A 19287-nucleotide genomic window follows, 5' to 3' on the forward strand; every position below is an offset into this window, starting at 1 on the left:
AAAGGAGAAAACTCAGTTCCTGTTTATTTACAAAAATATATATGTATATGTATATATATTAAACCCTTCCCCAGGTCCCTCCCCCAATTACCTTTTTACTTTTACCCTCACCTCCCTTTTTAAAACAAAGGCTCCCGGCCCAGAGGTGAGTTGCTCAGGGAAGGGTGGGCAGGAGCAGCACCGAAGGCCTACATCTTGTAGGTTGAGGGCAGGGCCGTGGGCAGTGACCACGGACCCATCTTTGGTGTCTGAGGACAGGGCGGGCGAGGGAGGGGCTCAGTCCTTGAATCCCTGAATACTGCAAAGGATGCGCTTCTGGTGTCCTGGCAGCGTGATCCCCATCTGCGCCAGGTCCCTGTGGGCGACGGAAGGGGACTGTGAGTACGGGCTTCCCCGCTAGGAACCCGCCCCGCCCAGGCCCGCGGGGTGGGGGGTGGCGGGGGTCGGTCCTCACTCAGCCGTCAGCTCCAGCACACACTCCATGGTGTCCAGCCCCGCTGAGCGGAAGTGCAGGATGTAGCGTTTCATGCGGATGGACTCCAGCCACTCAGGCACGCTTCGATAGGGGATCCCATCCGAGCCACTCAAGCTGGGCAGGCGAAGTGTCACCCTGTGGGACACAGGGTGCCTCAGTCCCATGGGAGGTGTAGGTGTCCTCTGCCTCCCCGCTCCAGCTTCCCTGAAATCGGGGCTCGGCCTATGAGCATCTGCAGCCAGCATTCAAGTTGGGTGTCTGAGCACAGAGATTATCTGGACTTGGTGGATTAGCCCGGCCATTGTCTGTGAACTCGTTTCCTGGCCTGATTCCTAGTGAGCTCACGGCAGTGGGCAGGCTGACGGTCCTGCTGCACCGACAGGCCCAGGGGAAGTGGCAGCCCTGGGAGGCCCGAACACAAGCGGGCTGCCAGCCCACCTCCCACCGAAGCGGCCAGTGCTGCCTCACTGGGGGCTGACACGCAAGTGTCAACCATCCCAGCTGAGAGGACGCAGCAGGCAGGAGAGCAGAGGCCGGGGAAGCCGGTCAGGGTCCTGCCACTGTCAGGGTGGCCCCTGTGAATGCCGGGAGCAGCCTCTGCTCGCCACCTCCAAGCCCGGCTGTTACTCTTGCCCTCCGACACCCACAAGACAATGAGTGTTCCTGTGCTAAAGCCAGCCAGAGCCCAAACCATTAGCACAGTAAATCTGCTGGGGGAAAAATGTTCAACATTCCAGAAAGATTAGCACATGCAGTCTCCAGTATACGAGGGAGCTGTGCTCCAAAAGATAGTTTCAAAAGTTGGAACTTGGAGCACATTTTCGCCCAGAAACAAGGTTATATATGGTGGTTTGATACAGAGGCCAGCATGCCAGGGCTGGCTTACTTGATTAAGCATTCGAAGTCCGGCCTTGCCCATCTCTCCTACCTCACCCCTGCCACCAGTTCATTCTCCACATTCTGGCAACGTTTCTGGTAAAACACAATTCTGATCATGTCCCTCCAGTTTAAAAACTGGTCAAATAGTTCTCCAGGCTCAGGCTGAAGCGCAAACTTCTCCGCAGAGCTGGTGCTCTTTGCGTTGACCCTGCTCCCTCTCCAGCTTCACCTCTGGCCACGGTCCCGAAATAACGCTGCTGGGATCCTGCACTATTTGTCATCAGCCTGCCCTTCGCTCCCCAACCCATGCTGGCCGTGTGTTCTGGGAGACCCCACAAGGCTGCACCTCCCAGTAACAACATGCATCCCACCGGTACTTGCTGGTTGCTCTCTCTTCTCCACCCAAGTGACCAAGCTCCCTGGAGTCGGTATCAGGGTGTCAGCACGGCTTACATGTGCTTTCCATCTCTCTGCACTTGCGTCCGCTCTTCTGCCAAACTAGAGCTGTCGGGGATGGGAGGGCGGCTCCTCCATCAGGGTGGGCTGTCCCCAAGGGCGCTGACTATGGTCCCACCTCAGTAGTACGCTGCGCTCTGTCCAGAGCTCCACAGGCCCAGCACTCAGTGAATGTAGCTGAATGCCCATTTCCATTCTCCCAGATCCATCCTCCGAAACCCCTTGCTCTCCCCAATGTGGCTACCTGGGATCAAAGTTGGCAATGGTCCGCAGGGAGTGGGGGTTGGCAAGCAATTGCTCCAGGTGTGCCTTCAGCTGGTGGAAGGAGGGCCGACGGGCACCGTCATAGGCCCAGCAGTTCTTCATGAGTTCATAGAGAGGGGCAGGGCAGTCCACGGGAGGCGGCAGCCGGTACCCATCCTCAATGCTCTTCATTACCTGCAGTGGGGACGGGGGCAGGGGAGCAGGCCTGAGGTGGGAAGCTCACCTTCCCTGGTGGCCCCTGAGAAATCTCTGTTCACACAAGATCACTGCAATAGAGCCTCTACCCGCCCCTGCCCTGACCGCAGTAAAGAGAAGAGGGAGTAAGGCAAAGGGGACCAAGGAAGTGCAGAAAAACGGCGGGTCAGGAAGAAGGAACAGAATATTTGTAGGCAAGAGCCATGGGAGGATTTCAGGAGGAGATGAGCAATGAGTTAGGGGTGACATGGGGAGGAGTACCCCAGGCTTACCTCCTGATTGCTCATCTCCCCATAGGGCTTGTCTCCAAAGCTCAACACCTCCCACATCACGATCCCGAAGCTCCACACGTCGCTGGCCGTGGTGAAGGTGCGGTGGGCAATGGCTTCAGGGGCTGTCCAACGGATGGGGATCTTTCCTCCCTAACAGGGCACGTAGGACAGAAAGCTGATGTTTCAGGGCATGGTGGGGGGAGGGGGCAAGAAGACACCTGTGCAAAGGGATGAGTAATTATTGTGTCCACAAGAGCATGTGTCCTTACTTGTGCACGTGTAACTATGTGTACGGTACATTACTGCGTGAGTGTGTGGGTGTGTGTGTGTGTGTGTGTGCGCACGCGCGGTGAGTACACGGCTCTAACCTGGGTTTCATACGTGCCATCAAGGTTGTCCAGGAGGCGGGTCAGGCCAAAGTCAGACACCTTGCAGCACAGGTTCTGACTCACTAGGATGTTCCTAGCAGCGAGGTCCCGGTGGACATAACTGTGGTCACTGAGGTAGTTCATGCCAGATGCAATGCCCTGCAGCATGGCCACCAGCTGCCCAGGGACCAGCTGGTCCTCCCGCTCCTGCAGCACAGTAAGCAGGCAGGTTAGGGAATGGGCAGGGTCTCCTCTTCCCGAACCAGGAGCCAACCCCAGGGACCCACAGTGCATTCCCCTGCCCCGCTGGCTCTCTGCCCTCCTCACCCTCAGGAAGGCATCCAGGGCTCCGTTCTCCATAAACTCTGTGATGATCATGATGGGCTTTCCTGAGACACAATGCACACGTCAGCAGGGCAGCCTCTACCCCACCTCCACCCAGAACCAGACTTCCTGCCCTTGGCAGCGTATCTTCCCTTCACTCCTGATGGTCTCACGCCCTCCTTTCCTCTTTCCCTCCCCATGCTCCTGGAGACCGCTGCTCATACTCTTTGTGACAACGCCTTCCAGGTGCAAAATGTGTGGGTGGTTGAACTGGCCCATGATAGTTGCCTCTCGAAGGAAGTTCCACCACTGGCCGTCTGGAGAGGTGTCTTTCAAGGTCTTAATGGCCACAGGCTTGCAGTCCTGGCTAGGGATTCTCAGGATCCCTCGATATACTTCCCCAAACTCTCCTGGGTGGAAAGAAAACAGGCTGTGGCCCGATGCCCTGTCAGGCTCCCCTAGGGGGACGGGCAGCCATACCCTCCAGTCCCCAGGTTCCTGATTTCTCTGGATCGGAAAAGTGGCTTGCCCTTGTTGGACCAGGGGCTCGGGCTGCACTTCCCGGGAAAGGAACAGGAGCCTGGAAGAGGAGTGTTGCTCGGCGACCTGTCCAGCACCGTCTCCCACATGAGCACAGTTCTTGGCTAGCAGGAGCTGCTCAGCAAGTGCCAGGTGAAGGCGGTTGTGTGGTGGCACTGGGCTGTGTTCATAAAGGGCAGGCAGGGCCTGGGCCAGTGCACCAGTGACCGGGGAGGCTGACCATTGCCTCCTCTCTTCTGCAAGATCCTCCAGTCACAGTTCAGCTGGCTTGGCTGCACAACTGGCAAGGACATTGCCAAACTTTGTTCTCCTGCTCAGCTCCATTTCCTCTGCTGACCCAAGGGATCAGGGCAGCCCAAGGACACTGGGCCCCTGGTGGGGTGCAATGCGGGCTGAGGGAGGCCCTGAATCTCTCCCACATTGGGGAACCATCTGAGAATAGCCTGGGCCTGGGCACAGTGACCCCTCTGTTGACAAGGATGACGTGTGGAGGCTGTTCATCAGAAACTCCATTAACCACAGAAGCAGATTGTGTGGGAAGCAGAGGCGGCTCTCGGACACCTGATAAGGGGGTTACAACATGAGCACAGCGATTCGAGGAGGACACAGGGTAGAACAGAGAGGGAACTCATCAAGGAGCTCTTGGGCCAGCTGAGAGGCCGGCTGGCTAGCAGCTCTGCGCTGCCACGCAAGAGGGGGCCTGCCCGGCTCACCTTCCCCTATGACAGTGTCCACAATCAGCCAGCCTGGATCAAGCTCCTGGGTGAAGTCCAGGGCTCCCTGCGCAGGGTCCTCATATGCTTGGAGGTCCACATAAGGCTTCAGCCACAGCTTGTCCTCTGTGGGGAGAACGGGGAGGGCTCAGCCACAGGAACTCCAACCGCAGGGTTCAGGAGGGTTTCTTGGGGGGTGGTCAGGGGAGCTGGGGCCAGCAGCACTCCCCAGCCTTCTCATTCTTCTGCTCCCTTAGGAGTCCCATTTTGGCTAAAGTGGGAGGAAGGCTCTGTCCTTGGCAATGAGGTTCTTCCTCCGTCCATGCGCAAAGCCCTGTGTCCCTGCCCCCAGAGGCCCAGAGCAGTGGGCCGGAACCTGGGCCTGAAAGCTGTTCACTTTCGGCTCTGACCCAATCTTCCCAGGGCTCAGTGACCACACTTCAAATTTCTTGCCCTTCCTCCTGACCCCTGCTAGCCATACTCCTCTGCTCACTCACACCTCATTCACATTCCCAGATAAGCCTTAGTCTCACCCCTTTGCTGGGGTGGACCACTGACTCCCACTTTGGTGGAGCACCTAATGAGGTGACCAGCAGGAAGCCCACAGGCCTTGGAGGACTTTAGGGAACCTGCCAGCAGTCCTTTTCCCGCCGAGCCTCGGCCCACAGACCTGGCCAGCCAGGATGGGGAGGCCGCCCAGGGCCCGGGTGTTGGAACAGTGGCACCAAGAGTTACCAGGTAATTGCACAGAGCCTCTGGGGGGCTATCCGTACAAAGTTAATTAACCAAAGTTAATTAGGTAGCAAAACAGAAAAGCCCTAGAGACAACAGCCCCAACCTGTGCTCCCAGAGTTGGCCCGGCCAGTGTGGGTTCTCTGGTTTCATCCCAGTGGCACCTCCCAACACACCCCCCGCGCCCCCCGCCCAACATATACACACACAGGTGACCTGGGCTCACCTCGGTTCACGTCGGCAACACGATCACGCTGCCTCGGCTGGTGTCGCCGCTGAGTTTTCCTGGGAGGGGGAGGGGACAGCTTCTTCAGCGTCCCAGGACTGCCGCAGGGGCCCAAAGGCCTCTGGCTGGGTTTTTCCCACAAACGGCAGGGGGTGGGGGTACGCTGGGGCTTTCGTACAAGGGGATGGATGGGCGGGTGGCTGGGGCTGCCTTCCCGGGCTTCTGGCCAGGCAAAGGGAGCCCAGATGGTGGCCGGGGAGGGGCAGGAACAGTACCTTGAGCAGAAGAAGAGCATCCCGAGCAGAAGAGCTACAACCAGCAGCAGCCCGAAGATGATGGCTACGATCTCTCCTCCCGTCAGGCCCCTGGAAACTGTGGAACATGGGGTGAGGAAGTCCGGGCTCAAAGGGCTCAGAGTCCACTGGGATGATGGAGGCTGAACGGGCACGCCCGTGGGCAGGGCCCTCAGTGGACCGCAGGTGTGTGGCCCCTCCCCGAGGAGATGGGGGTATGTGTGTGAGAGAGCACGTGGAGGCCTCCCACCGGGACCACCAGCTTGGGCCTGCCTATCGCCGAGCATGAGGGGTTAGGAGATGGCACAGGAAACTGGCTGGCAGCGTCCAGCATCAGGAGGTGTATCTGAGGAGATTACGGTGGGGCGGGGGCTTCATGTGAGTCCGTGTGGGGCTCTCCCCACCCCGGGCAGCTCCTGTGTGTCGGTGTACGTGTGTCTGCACATGCATACAGGAAGGGGAAAGGTCACTGATCGGAGCAGGGTCTGAGAAGCCCCAGTGGGATGACAGGTGCATGTGTGTTTGGGGCAGAGCACAGGAGAACCCACCCACCTGGTGGGCTTGTCCGAAACTCATGGTCAGGGGAGAAAGGGCCAGGACCTAGAGGGGTCAACATTCGGACTCTGACAATGTACGTGGTGTCCGGCTGCAGTTCAGTCAGCAAGACCCTGGGTTCCAGAACCATCTGGTGCCGTTCTTCGTCCTGTGCATGAGAACTAATGTTAACTTGGCCGTGCTGAGCCAGACCGGGTGGAGGGCACGGGCAGTCTTGGGTCACGGAGAGTTGGGTGGGTGGGGGAACGGCCAGGGCAGGGCTCTCTGTAGGCTTTTGTCCTGAAAAAGCTGCACAGTTCACTGTGGTCAGATCTCCCTCCATCCCATCACCCGGGCCAGGGATGCTGGGGTGTGCCCAGGCATGGACGCTGGACACGGTCTCTCAACCCCGCCTCACCTGATTCAGCACATGCAGCTCGTAGCTCAAGTTCCCCCCGAGGCTGCGGGGCCGGGACCCTGCCCAGGTCAGCTCCAGCTGCCGTGGCTCCTTCTTCACCAGCCTCAGGGACAGGCCTGACAGGGACTCTGTGAGTCGGGAGGGTTCCAGGGGGTTTGGAAAGGAAAGAGGAAATAACTTCAGTAGCTTTTCGATTGCTTCCTGCCCATCCGTTTGTCCCTGACGTCCTAAGCCCTTCTGGTTTCTTCCGGCCCTGTCCTGATTGCTCACCTGCGTGCCCCATGCTGATGCTCAGGGAGGCGCCGGCGGGGGTGGAGGTGCCCAGCACCGACACTCCATTCTGGGCCTCAATGTTAAAGGTGTAGTTGGCGTAGGGTTCAAGGCCGCTGACACGCACAGCCGGTGCCGTGAGCCCACTGGCTCCCGGGGAAAAGCGCACACTTCCCCCACAGGGCTGGCAGGGTCCTCCATCCACCGCTGCTCCCCGACACTGAGAACACCCCACACTGTACCTCACATCCTGGCGCCCCCCCCGTATCTGCTGGGGGTTCCCAACGCAGGGAGAGCTGAGACCCCAAAACAGAGAAGCTCAGGTTTTGGGGAACTGAGGGGGGCCCTGTAAGGAGAAGAGGGGCCGTTAGGAGGAGCCAGCTTTGCTTTCATGCAAGCTGCTGGCCCCTGCCTCCTCCCACCTCTGAAGGCCTTGCTGGGAGATTTGATTCCAGAAGTGAGGAATCACCTCATTTCTGCATTCTTCCAGGGAAAGTAAGGGGCAGGGGAGGAGCTTTAAGCGTCTGGCCCTTTAAAGGATTCCCAATGTCTGAAAAGCTCTGGAAACTTCCAACCTTAAATGGCCTGCACCTCCTCGCAGATGGCCAAGCCCTGCCCCCTGGACTCACGTGTGCATGACACCTCGGGGCCCTCTCCAGGGGCTCGGAAATGGCCGCTCTCACAGGTACAGAGGGTAGCCCCCTCAGACTCCGCTGTGCTGTGTCCGGGGCACTTGAGACAGTGGGGTGCATCTGTGTCTGCCCGGTAGGAGCCGCTAGGGCAGACTGCAGAGAGAATGCCGCAGAGAGCCATGGATGTCCAGTTTTTGCAGGTGGACTCACCGCCATTCACCCCTCTCCCCAATCCTTTGTACCAGAAACACCCTGCATGTGTCTCCCTGGGGTGCTCAGCCACTCAGTCTAAAAATGGCTGAGATGGAGCACAGGCATCCTTCCCTCCCTTGGCACTTGGGGACCCTCCCCCGAGCGGCCCCTGCGTGTCCTCGCCCCCTGCCCCTTCCCCGAGGCTCCTTACCCAGGCATCCTTCGCCGCTCGAGTCTTCCTCATAGCCAGGCTCACAGCGGCACCGCCCCACGGGCACCAACCACTCACCGTCGGGGCTGCAGTGCATGCGGGGCGACCCTGAGGGGCCGGGGCTGGCCTGGGCATGGGGCAAGCAGGTCCCGGCCACTTCCACCAACCCGCCTGGGCCAGGCAGAGTGTCCGGGAACCGGGCCAAGCCGTGCACAGCCTCGGGACAGCGCTGGTAGAACACCCTCACTGACACCAGGGCCACACAGGCACCTGGGTTGTGGAAAGCGAGGTAGAGGCCTCGGCGGGTCAGGCGGCCCAAGGAACAGTGCTCCACGTTCAGTTTCACCGCGCCAGATGCCAGGTCTCGGATGGTGAAGCTCTGGTCTGCAGCCACAGTGGTTACCTGGGAAGGAGAGGTACGGGGAGGGGGCATGGCAAAGTCATGCTTCATTCCTATGGAAGAGAAAACGATTGTTTGCCTAACTCTTTACAGTCTACACGGCCATAAACCGAGGGGTTATTACGTGTGAGCTAGTGAGCTAAGCATCTTATGTGTGTTACGCTGTTTGGGTCCATACAATAAACCTACGAGGTAGGATGGATTACCAGCCCCACTTAACAGATAGAGAAACTAAGGTTAAGAGAGGTTTCAGACCTTGTACAAGATCACACAGCTATGACACGATGGGGCTGGAATCCGGGCTGTGAGACGCCGCAGCCCATATAATTTCCACTATTCGAAGGTGTTCCCAACCTCTGTGCCAATGAGGTAATCAGTTATAAAGTGCGTCATCATTAATTTATTACTAATAACAAACTTTACAACATCTTCCCTTTGGAAAAAAAAAAAAAGAGAGCACATCCTATAATAACATACTCCTTATACCTCTGCATTCCAGTGCGTTTTCCTGAGTAGGAAAGAAAGGGATGGTATTAGAGGGAGAGCCGGTGGGAGAACTGTCTCTCTACACAACTCCAGGTGGACTCACAGGGGTGTGTCGCACACCAGCACCCTGCGTGCCGATAGCAAAAGTCGAAATAGCTCACCAGCCTCCACCAGGGAAGCCTGTTATCTCAACGGAGGCAAAGCCTCTGCAACAGGTTAAGGCCGGCCCTGTTATCAAAACTCTTTTCAGACCGGGAAACCTCGGCGGGGGTTAAGCCGAGACTGAAGGCAGCACCCAGTGGAAAAGGCACAGCGGTTCCTCCTTATTCACAGCTTGGCTTTTGGGGCTGCAAGTGTTACCCGCTGCTGTCAGCTACCGCCGGAAACAGGTGATCGTCCTTCTGACCTTTCCTCATTAGGTCAACAGCAGCCTGACTCTGGGTCACGTCTCAAGCCCAACGTCAGGACGCAACACCTCGCCGTGGGCCTCACCTCATCTCCTCACAAGGCATTTTATCGGCTCACGGCATCACCACAAGGGAAAAGGGTGAGTACAGAACAATGAGATATTTCGAGAGAGAGACAGAGATGGGGAGAGATTGATAGGGAGAGAGACTACAGCCCGATGACCTTTATTACAGTATGCTGTTACAACTGTTCCGGTTTATCACTAGTTACTGTGACTACCCTCCTACACACGAAAGGCCACCACAGGGATGGACGCACAGGAGAGAACACAGCACATCTGGGGTTCAGTATTGCCCAGGGCTCAGGCGTCCTGGGAGGTATGCCCCGCAGCTGAGGGGGCGCTGCTCTACTCAAACCCACCTCTTCTGATCTCTAGGCCCACATTCTCGTCCTCGTTTGACACCTAGACCCTTTTCTGTTGCTGCCACTTTGTCTCTTCCTTAGCTGAGCGGGGTCACGGGGAAGAGTGAGATGGGAACCAGTGTTGGGACCAAAAGGCGCGGGGGGGTGGGGGTGCGGGTTGAGAAGCACCTTCTGGAACAAGGGCCGTCGGAGCTGGATGCCCACGTCCTGGTCACTCTCCATGTAGAGGAGGTTGAAGGTCTCCTTGCAGCCCAGAGGCCCGGCTCCCCCGGGGAAACTCTTGCAGTCCCTCACGGTGAACTGCAGCTCCACGTGGACCCGAGAAGCTTCCTCCCCCCGGTAAATCCAGTTGGAGCGCAGCCAGTGGTCAGTGTCTCCTCCCGCTTGCACTGGGCAGTCCTGGTACATGTAGAGGGGCGTCCCATTCAGTATCTGCTGCACCTCACTCCACTGCGGGAGAGAAATCCGAGTCAGGCTCCAATTCGTCACCTGCCCCCCAAACTCTGGTTTTCTAGAGCTGATGACAGGGAAGCTGGTGTCAGGGCTCCCAGCATTCAGCTACTTGTCCAGCTCTCCTCCCACCCCTGGGCCCGAGAAGAGTCATTTAAATGTTTAGGGTCAGGAGTTACTGGGATATAGGACGGGCAAGACAATACCCCCTTAGGATCTGCAGCAAGCCCTGGTGCCTTTGACGAGCCCACTCCCAACCGAAGTATGAGCACCAATTTTTACCTGTTCTCCTCAGCAGAGTTCTCAAGTACCCCAAAAGCAGACTTTTATGGCAAAAGCTCATTCACAAGACCTCTCTGCCTATTTGTTCAGAGAAGAGGATACTACATTTAATATCAAGGCCTTTCAACTTCTGGAGGGCACGAGCAAGCATAGCACTCTTCCGTATAGGGGGAATTCACCCTCTCCGATATTCCTTCCAGTTATGGTCACTATCAAAATCAACAACGGACAGGGTCGGGTGGTCTCCTGGACACCATGCAGTCCACCCCCCCTTACCTGCTTTTACCTTAAAATAATTTTTTTTAAAGATTTTATTTATTTATTTTGACAGAGATTGAGAGAGAGAGAGAGAGAGAGAGACAGCGAGAGAGGGAACACCAGCAGGGGGAGCGGGAGAGGGAGAAGCAGGCTCCCCGCCGAGCAGGGAGCCCGGTGCGGGGCTCAATCCCAGGACCCTGGGATCATGACCTGAGCCGAAGGCAGACGCTTAACGACTGAGCCACCCAGGCGCCCCTACCTTAAAATAATTTTTAAACTTACTAATAATAATGGCTAGCACTACGGGGGGCCGGTCCCTGTTGTAAGCACTTTCCATGAGGAAACTGAGTCATAGCAAGGCTAAATGACTTGCCCTATGCCCTCAGTTGTTAAGAGGCAGAGCTGGGGCATGCACCCAGGCACTCTAGGCTCGAGTTTATGCTCCTGATCATTATGTCTCTAGGCACTTGTTATTAAAAGTCAGAGAACATATGTAATGTAAAGTGAAGGTCCTCCCACTCAACTACCCTTCACAGGGAGCCACTCTGAACAATGTGGAATAAAGCTCACCACACCGTTTTCAGTGCCTTTAGAGAAATGTTTGAATATTTTTGTGTGGATGTGTTTATAACATAATTTTTTAAAACATAAGTGCTATTTCGTAACCTGCTTTTTGCTTTTAACAAATAATCTTTGAAAGATGTTCACAAGGGGCGCCTGGGTGGCTCAGTTAAGCATCTGCCTTCGGCTCAGGTCATGATCTCAGGGTTCTGGGATCGAGCCCCCCGTGGGGCCCCCTGCTCAGTGAGGGGTCTGCCTCTCCCCCTACTCGTACTCTCTCTCTCTCTCTCAAATAAATAAATTAAAATCTTAAAAAAAAAAGATGTTCACAAGAATATAAATAGATCTACCTAATTCTCTTTAGCAATTTATAAAATAGCATTCCACTGTATGGATGTACCATAATTTATTTAATCATTCACGTATTGTTGGACATTTAGGTGGTTTCTAGGTTTTAAAGTAAACATGTACATATTTCTATAAGATTTCTGTAGAACTGCTATATCAAAGGATGAGTATTATAAATTTTTAAAGAAGATACTGTCAAATGGCCTCCAAAAAGGATTTATCAACTTACACTTTCACCAACAATGCATGAGGCCCCATTTTTTGAAAACCTGGATATTAATGATCTCTTTACTTTTGGCCCATCTTATGGATAAAACACAGCTTCTTGCCATTTTAATTTACATTTTTTTGAGAAGGAGGTTGTGCGTTTCTGTTTTGCTCACTGGCTATTTCTATTTTTATGTAATTATCTGTTTGTAAACTTTACCTGATACCCTGTTCTTATCTTTTGAATATTCATTTGGATGAGCCCCCCCCTTTTTTTTACTTTACATTATAGATATTTTTTTTTTACATTATAGATATTAAGCATTTGCTTGAAATGTTTCAAATGTTTTCTTCCCATCATGCCACTTAATTTGCTAATGATGTCTTTGATGTTGGTACTTTTTAAAAATTTCATATAACATCTCTCTTCTCTCCCTCTATGGATTCTGGGTTGTGTATTTTGCTTGGGAAGCTCTCCTATCCCAAACTTATAAAGATCTTCTATATTTTCTCCTAATAATTTTGCAGGTTTGGCTTTTAGGTTTAGATTTGAATATCCCTAGAATTTATATTTTTGTGTATAGTGTGAAATGGAGATGTAACTTTACATCCTTCTTCTTCTTCCTTGTTGTCTTCTTCTTTTTTAAATTATGGACATCCGGCTGTCAATTTACTGTCCGGTCTATACTTTGCACATTGATTTGCAATTCCAATGTTATCACATACTAAAATCTCACGCATGTGGGTTTTCTATTCTGTTCCATTGACCTGGGTCTGCTTGTGCAATGCCACCTGTTTTAATTATAGTCGATGTATCATTATGTTCTGATATCTGGTAGGGCAAGTATTCTATTTCATTATTCTTTTTCAAAAAAAAAAATACCCAGCCATTCTTACATATTTTTTTTTCTGCCGGATGGATTTAAGAAAGGAGCTCTCAAATTCTGTAAAATATCCCATTGATATTTTGGTTGCAACCCCCTTATCTTATAGAGGAGTCTGAGGCCCTCAGAATGTCTCCTTCTCCAAGGGCGTTCATTGCTACACGCAGCTCTGGGAAAAGGCAAGAGAAAGCACCATTAACTAAGAACTGGGTGGGGTGGGGCAAGGGCAGAAATCCATGAGGTACCTAGTTTTGCTTTATGTTAGGGAGTTCAAAGATTGGGCAAGGGTGTCCTGGTAATGACGGCACCCAGGGACTGCTCTTAAGAAGAAGCGATGATGGGGAAGCCCAAGTGGAAGGCCTGGGGTGGAGGTCAGGTGGAAGGGCAGTAGGTGGTTAATGTGCAGCTCATTAGCTAGAGTGCCATGGCTGCAGCTGGAGCCAGGAGCAGATGTTTCCCCTTGTAGCTTGCCTCGCCCAGTCCCAGCAGTGACAGATGGGGGGGGAACCAGCTGCCCAGGATCAGCGACAAGAATCCTTTCGCTTACCACTCAGGCTGCTGGCTGCTCCATGGGTACATTAGGGGAGCCTGAATTTGAGTGTGTGAGTGTGTGTGCTGAAAAGATAAGGAGGGGAGGGGAGAAGGCAGACATGAGGAGTATGTGACTGCTGCTGTCTTCTTGCCCTCCTGGTGCAAAGCTGTTTGGCCTGAGCTGCAAAACGGGCCTTGCTTCCACTCCGACCCAATTAGGGAAGAGTTATTTGGGTGGGGGGCAGCTGGGCCACACCGGGGGTGAAGGCCTGTGGAGCCGGCAAATGGACCCGTGGCCTCGCTGTGGAGTGATCAGCTGGTTTATGAGATGAGGCACCTATTACGGCTGGCGTAATCCAGGATTTTCCAAGCAGCCCCTCCTGCAGGATACGTTATGGTTTAGTCTATTAATTCTAATTATAGGCCACTCCATGGGAGAACTAAGAGTAGAGCCAGGACCCTAGGACCCAGAGGGAAAGAGAGCAAGTGACCCCAATCCCAGAAATAGAGGCTGCATTCCTGCTGGAACAGGAAGGGGAAAGGGGTCCAGGGCCAGAGGGGACGAGGGCCTGAGTCCAGACTCCTGGAAGCTGAGGCCAACGAGGTCGGCCTCCCGTGGTTCTGTGGCCGGCTCTGCGGAGTGGCAGAAAGGTGCTCTCTGGGATTCACAAGAACCTATCTCTGTTCACTTGGTCTTAGGAACACCCAAGGAGGGAAGGGACTTGGAGCAGGTTCAGAGAGCTGGAACGCATGGTGCGCCTGGGCTGGGGAGGATGGAGAAGGTGCCAAGGGCTCTCGGACCTCTAGTGGGGGAGCTTTTACCTTTGAGGAGGCAAACACCCTTTGAAGAGTTAGATGAAAACTTTGGCTCTCCTCTCCATACACATATACACAATTTAGAATACACTTTTATGGGGATTCCCTGACCCTCTGAAGCCTACCTGTGCAACTCTATTGGGACAGATGGACCTCAGATTGAGGACACGTCTGGTGTTTTGGTTCTTAGCCCTCAACTATCCCTACTATGGTGCATTCGCTCCCTGGGGATGTGGGCTCATCACCAGCCAAGTCCTCCTAAGTATTCAGCCCTCCCTCACTGGGGTAGGGACGGAACGAGCCAGGCACTGAAGCGTTCCTCATGGGGTGTAGCCTGACCCCCCCCCCCCCCCCCCAAATGTCCCATTCAGGAGGCTCTGACTCACGTCCCCTCCCCCTCCCTGAGGAGACACTTCCAGTTTTTCCTGCTCTTTTCTCCGTTCCTCCACCCACCTCTCCGCCCATTTCCCACTGGCCTGCAGCTTTGAGCCTTCCCTCCCCTGACACTTACCCCATCCTCTGGGGGATCCAGCAGCCAGCCCAGCTCTCCCTGTGCTGTGCTCGTGTCCATCAGAGTGACTGAAGTAGGGAGAAGAGGGGCCTGTCACCTCTGGGAGAGGAGGCCCCACACATGCAACCCACATTCCTCCTCCTGGGCCCCCAGCCCCAAGGCTTCCAACCACATCCTGTTCCTAACAGCTGTGACTTCCTGAGGTTTAGCCCAGGAAGGAGGAGTGAAGAGCTCTAGGGATTAGTCTGTCTCCCTCCGGAGCCTGAAGGGAGGAAGGCAGAGTCGGGCAAGGGTTGGACGGCTGGATCTTTGACCAAAGTCAAGGCAGGAAGTGTTGGGGAGAGCAGCCCCACATAAGACTTGCACCCTCTCTCTTAGCAGGGGCTGGTGGTGCCTGGCGGGGGGGGGGGGGGGGGGGGGCGTCCATCAGCTGCAGAACTGGAAGCGTGGATAGGCAAAAGACCATCTCAGCCCCTGGGGGTCATAAGTGGGTAGGGTGTGGACAGGGGACCTTAGAGGGGGTTCCTGGGTGGGGAGGTTCCCTTCTACTGGCAAAGGGCCTGCTCCGCCTGTGGTCGGGGGTGGGCAGTGAGGATACAAGGCGCAGCCGAGTCTGGGAAGTAGGGGTAGTAGGACCAGAGAGGGTGTGCAAGCCTTCACCTGTAAGGCTAGACCTGTACATCTGGGATCCCCTGCACCCCGCGTTCTAGTCCATCCCCCAGGGGCAGGTCCCTCTGTCCTCCGGCCTAGGATGGCATAAGGCGACTTCCCACCCCTGACTTCATAGGGTCCGGATCTCTGGGTTGGGCACCTGAGGCTAAGACCGCCCGGGAATGAGGGATGCCCACGATCGCTGGGGTAGGGGTCCGGACGCTGCGTCCCCGCAGCGGTCAGGAGCTCCCTCCCCACCACCAGGCGCAAACTGTTGGCCAGGGTGACTGACCCGGGAAAGCAGCGGTTTGCGGGGTCAAAGACCAAAGACTGGCCTGGCCAGTCGATCGCCTGGCGGCGGGACAAAACAAGAGCGCTGGAGAGGGGCGCGCGGGGAAGGCCTCCGCGGGAATGCCGGCTCCTGGACGCGGGTGCCGGCCCAGCCCCGGGGGAGGGGGAAGGGGAGGGGCGGGAGCGGGGGTCGGTACCTTCCTTGGCGCGCGCCCCCGGGGGCAGCGGGGCGCAGAGAAGCAGCAGCAGCCCGAGCCCCAGGGGCCAGCGCCGCTCCATGGCACCGGGCCGGGACCTGGGACCTCGGCCCAGACGGCTGGGTCAGGTCGCGAGGACGGGGCGAGGGGGGGGGGCCGGGCGGGGGCGGGGGGGGGCGGGGCCAGATCCGGGGGCGGAGCCCGGCCTCACCTGGATCACCTTCTTAAAGGGACAGTAGGGCAGGAAGGAAACTCGTTAGACAGGTAATAAACTTCAAAACCCGGAGGCGTCTTGACCGGAATGAGACTGCGGGCGCCGCCTAGTGAGTGGGATTAGGAATTGACTGACCCGGTTCTAACTCTAATCCTAAACCCAACCCAGGCTTGATCCAGCCCTTAACCTAATTCTACCTGACTGGAACTACACCTCTCCCCTTCTAAAGGTCTAGCAATGTAAAAGACACCGGGGAAGGCAGGGTTTTATGCTGCAGTAGGGGAGGCTTAGATAACCATAATGCAAGGTGGGCTACAACCCTTAGAGGAGCACTTGGAGGGGGTTGGAAGAGGAAGCAAGCCCAGGCTGTGGGGCTCATTAGGCGAGTCTTTAGGGAGTAGACCGTGTGAGCTGGGTTTTCAGTGGCAGAGATTGGGAAAGGCGAGGGCCTAAGGCAGGGAGCCTCAAGGTGCACTCTGGGAGTGGTAAATGGACCAGTTTGACTGCTGGGGCACAGGATTTGTCTTGGTAGCAGGGCAGAAAGGCAGGTGTGGCCAGAGCAGGGAAGGTCTTGGTAAACATGTTACCATGCTCTTCACTGAGCAAAAGAGAGGAATCCGTGAGGCGTTGTGAGCGCAAGTGTTAAGAGGGAGCAGGTCCAGCCCGCTTTAGCCCTTTCTAGTTGGAGACAACCCACCTCCCTCCCATCCTCTTGGATACTGTCTTACATTATATTTAACAAAAGTTTATTCGCTTTCTACTCTGCGCACATCAAGCTCTGAGAGAATCAAAGAAGAGTAAGACAGTCCCTGCCCTAAACAAGCTATTGGTCGGAGGAGTGTTGAGGGCTAGGGCATAAAGCAAATGCGTATGACTAAAATGACAGACGGGAGTAGACCCCAGCTGAGGTATGAAATGGCAGTGACTGTGGCTCAAAGGGGAGTGATGCATCCACTGAGGATGGTGGAGGCTCCACTCCTGGGGCTTCTCCTTCCTGTACCCCTTCCTGGCTCCATCTCTTTTGGGTGAATCATTCATAGTCTTTGTATCATTTAAACTGCTGCATATTTCAGTCACTGTGGAGAAAGGGAGGTGGTGCATTACAGGTGCATACTTTATTTTCAAAAATTAATATATCTCAGGCTTTCTTCTTTTTTATATAGATATGTATAAGAAGAAAATGGCTCATATGGGGCACCTGGGTGGCTCAGTCATTAGGCGTCTGCCTTCGGTTCCCGTCATGGTCCCAGGGTCCTGGGATCAAGCCCCGCAGCGGGCTCCCTGCTCCGTGAGCCTGCTTCTCCCCGTCTTCGCTCTCCCTCTGCTTGCTCCTCCCCCTGCTTGTGCTCTCTCTCTCTCTCTGTCAAATAAATAATAAAATAAAATAGGAAAAAAAGAGGAAAATGGCTTATAATTTCCTGGCCCAGACTATCCTCATTGGAATAAATAAATAAATGCAATCCACGTACATTGGTTGGAAAATTCACATTGAGCAGAAAAGAAACCAAATGGAAAGTAGAATCCTCCCTCCTTCCACTCTCCAGTTCCTCTCCCCAGAGTTAACTGCCACCAATCGTGTCCTGAGAGTCTCCCAGGATTTTTCCCCTAAACACACACACAGGCATGCTTTTAGAATGTGTACAGAGGGGCCCTGGGATACACTCTGTTAAGCACCAGGGACCTCTTTCTAATGGTAAGTACTTTGGGAAGGAGGCGGAGGCTCCTGCAGGCCCACTGGGGTCAGGGCTTTGTGATTTCAGCAGGGAGGAATGAGCGGGCAAAGGGTGCACAGCCAACAGAAGGGGGGAAATGGAGCAAGCTTTGGACAATTGCTGCTAGGAAATAAGCCAGGACTGTGGTGAGGTAATGCGTGTGTTCATTGCTGTAGTTTGTTAAAGTTACAAGACCCTTGGGACTGAAGGGGGCGGGGTGGGGGCTGTTCCATGCAGTGAGAGGTGGTGTGGAGAGGGCTGGAAAGGAGCCTCGCTTTTGTTTGAAGGTTGTTTCTCTGTCCGGGGCCTGGAAGTGATGCAGAAGGGAAAGCCCACCTTCTACCTCCATTCTTGATGGTCTCCATTCGACAAGTCCTCATTCCATTTGTGTGGGACGAGGCCCGCCTTCGATTTTGGCCTCTGCCCTTAACTAGCAGTGCCGCTTTATCCTCCCTGGGCCTTCGCTTCCTTAGACTTGGGGGATCTCGGAGGCCCATTCCAGGAAAGACAGCAGGATTTGGAGTCAGAAGACCTAGCCTGGCTCTATTCTGTGTCTGTTTCCTTAGCTATAAAATGGGATTAATCAAGCCCACCTCAGGGGGTAGATGTGACGATCAAAAGAGAAGAAAGGGCTCGCTAACAGTGAGATTACTAGACCGGCGACGCTGAGGTGCTAGGAGATTGTTGGACTTGGTGGCTTACTGAGGTTCTCCTACAGGCCTCCCAGAGAACTTCTGAAGTGGGACAATCTCAGTGACTAAGGCATCAACTTTTTTTTTCTTTTAAAAGCAACTTTGTTGAGGGATAATTTGCATAAAATGAATTGCACCCATTCCAAGTGTACAGTTCAATGGGTTCTGACAAAGGCATACGCTCTCATAACCACCGCCTCAGTCAAGATCCAGCGCACTTTTGTCACCCAGAAATGGTCCCTTGTGCCCTCTGCAGTCAATCCCACCTCAGCCCCAGGCTTCCTGTCAGTATAGATAAGTGTCCCCCCCGCCTCCCTTTTCCTTAGGTCCCTGCGTGTTCTGGGCATCCGCAGTTTGCTCCTTCTGGTTGTTGACCAGTATATTCCCTGTGCAGATGCCCTAAGATGTCATTTAACACAAAAATCAAACCCAAAAGTCTTCCTCTGCTCTGCTTCCCGAGGAACTATGGGCCCCCTAGCTGATGAGGCTTCTCAGATGGACACATGTTTTCCCCTCTTAGGTGGAGAGAACCCAAGTTGTCTGGCCCTGTTCTCACTCCGTAGTTGAGAAGGAAGGGAAGCCTGTACGTCCCTACAGTCTCAGACTTCCTGGGTTCTGGCTTGCTCCCACAGCCTGGACCTTAACACTTGCACATTTATGCTGTCCCATCCATCGCCCCCCTGCCCCGATTCCCCTCCCCAGCCCCACCTGGCTCTTGCTGATCTGGGATAAGGGGAAATTTCACCCAGCCTCGGTCAAGGCCTTGTCACATCCATAAGGTTCTGGTTAAAACACAGCCCGACCAGCAGGGTAACCCATTCAGCTGCCAGCAGGACTCTGAGAGCATCGGTGTAAATGGGTTTATCAGATGAGCATCAGGTCCTGAGCAAGGGCCTGTGTGCATGGGACCAAACAGCTTTGTTTTGGCTGCTTTGGGCTGGCCTGCACTTGCAGGCAGCACAATCTGGGAG

The 19287-nt window shown here is 54.8% G+C and overlaps 1 protein-coding gene across 1 annotated transcript; it reads right to left on the reverse strand.

Moving 5' to 3' along the window:
- Positions 1–74: 74 nt before the first annotated feature.
- On the reverse strand, positions 75–15837 carry EPHA1 (EPH receptor A1). Its single transcript, XM_025854975.2, is given in 19 exon segments — positions 75–355; positions 455–610; positions 2055–2248; positions 2542–2691; positions 2910–3116; positions 3237–3298; positions 3458–3643; positions 4487–4612; positions 5445–5503; positions 5720–5816; positions 6290–6440; positions 6690–6817; positions 6960–7221; positions 7223–7305; positions 7589–7744; positions 7995–8397; positions 9880–10161; positions 14560–14627; positions 15699–15837. Coding segments are annotated over 19 exon segments (2931 nt in total). The 5' UTR covers positions 15781–15837; the 3' UTR covers positions 75–276.
- Positions 15838–19287: the final 3450 nt, after the last annotated feature.

Source organism: Callorhinus ursinus, unplaced genomic scaffold, assembly GCF_003265705.2.
Source record: "Callorhinus ursinus isolate GAN/ISIS: 27379988/994484 unplaced genomic scaffold, GSC_fseal_2.0 scaffold12, whole genome shotgun sequence".
In the NCBI taxonomy this organism is placed as follows: Eukaryota; Metazoa; Chordata; class Mammalia; order Carnivora; family Otariidae; genus Callorhinus; species Callorhinus ursinus.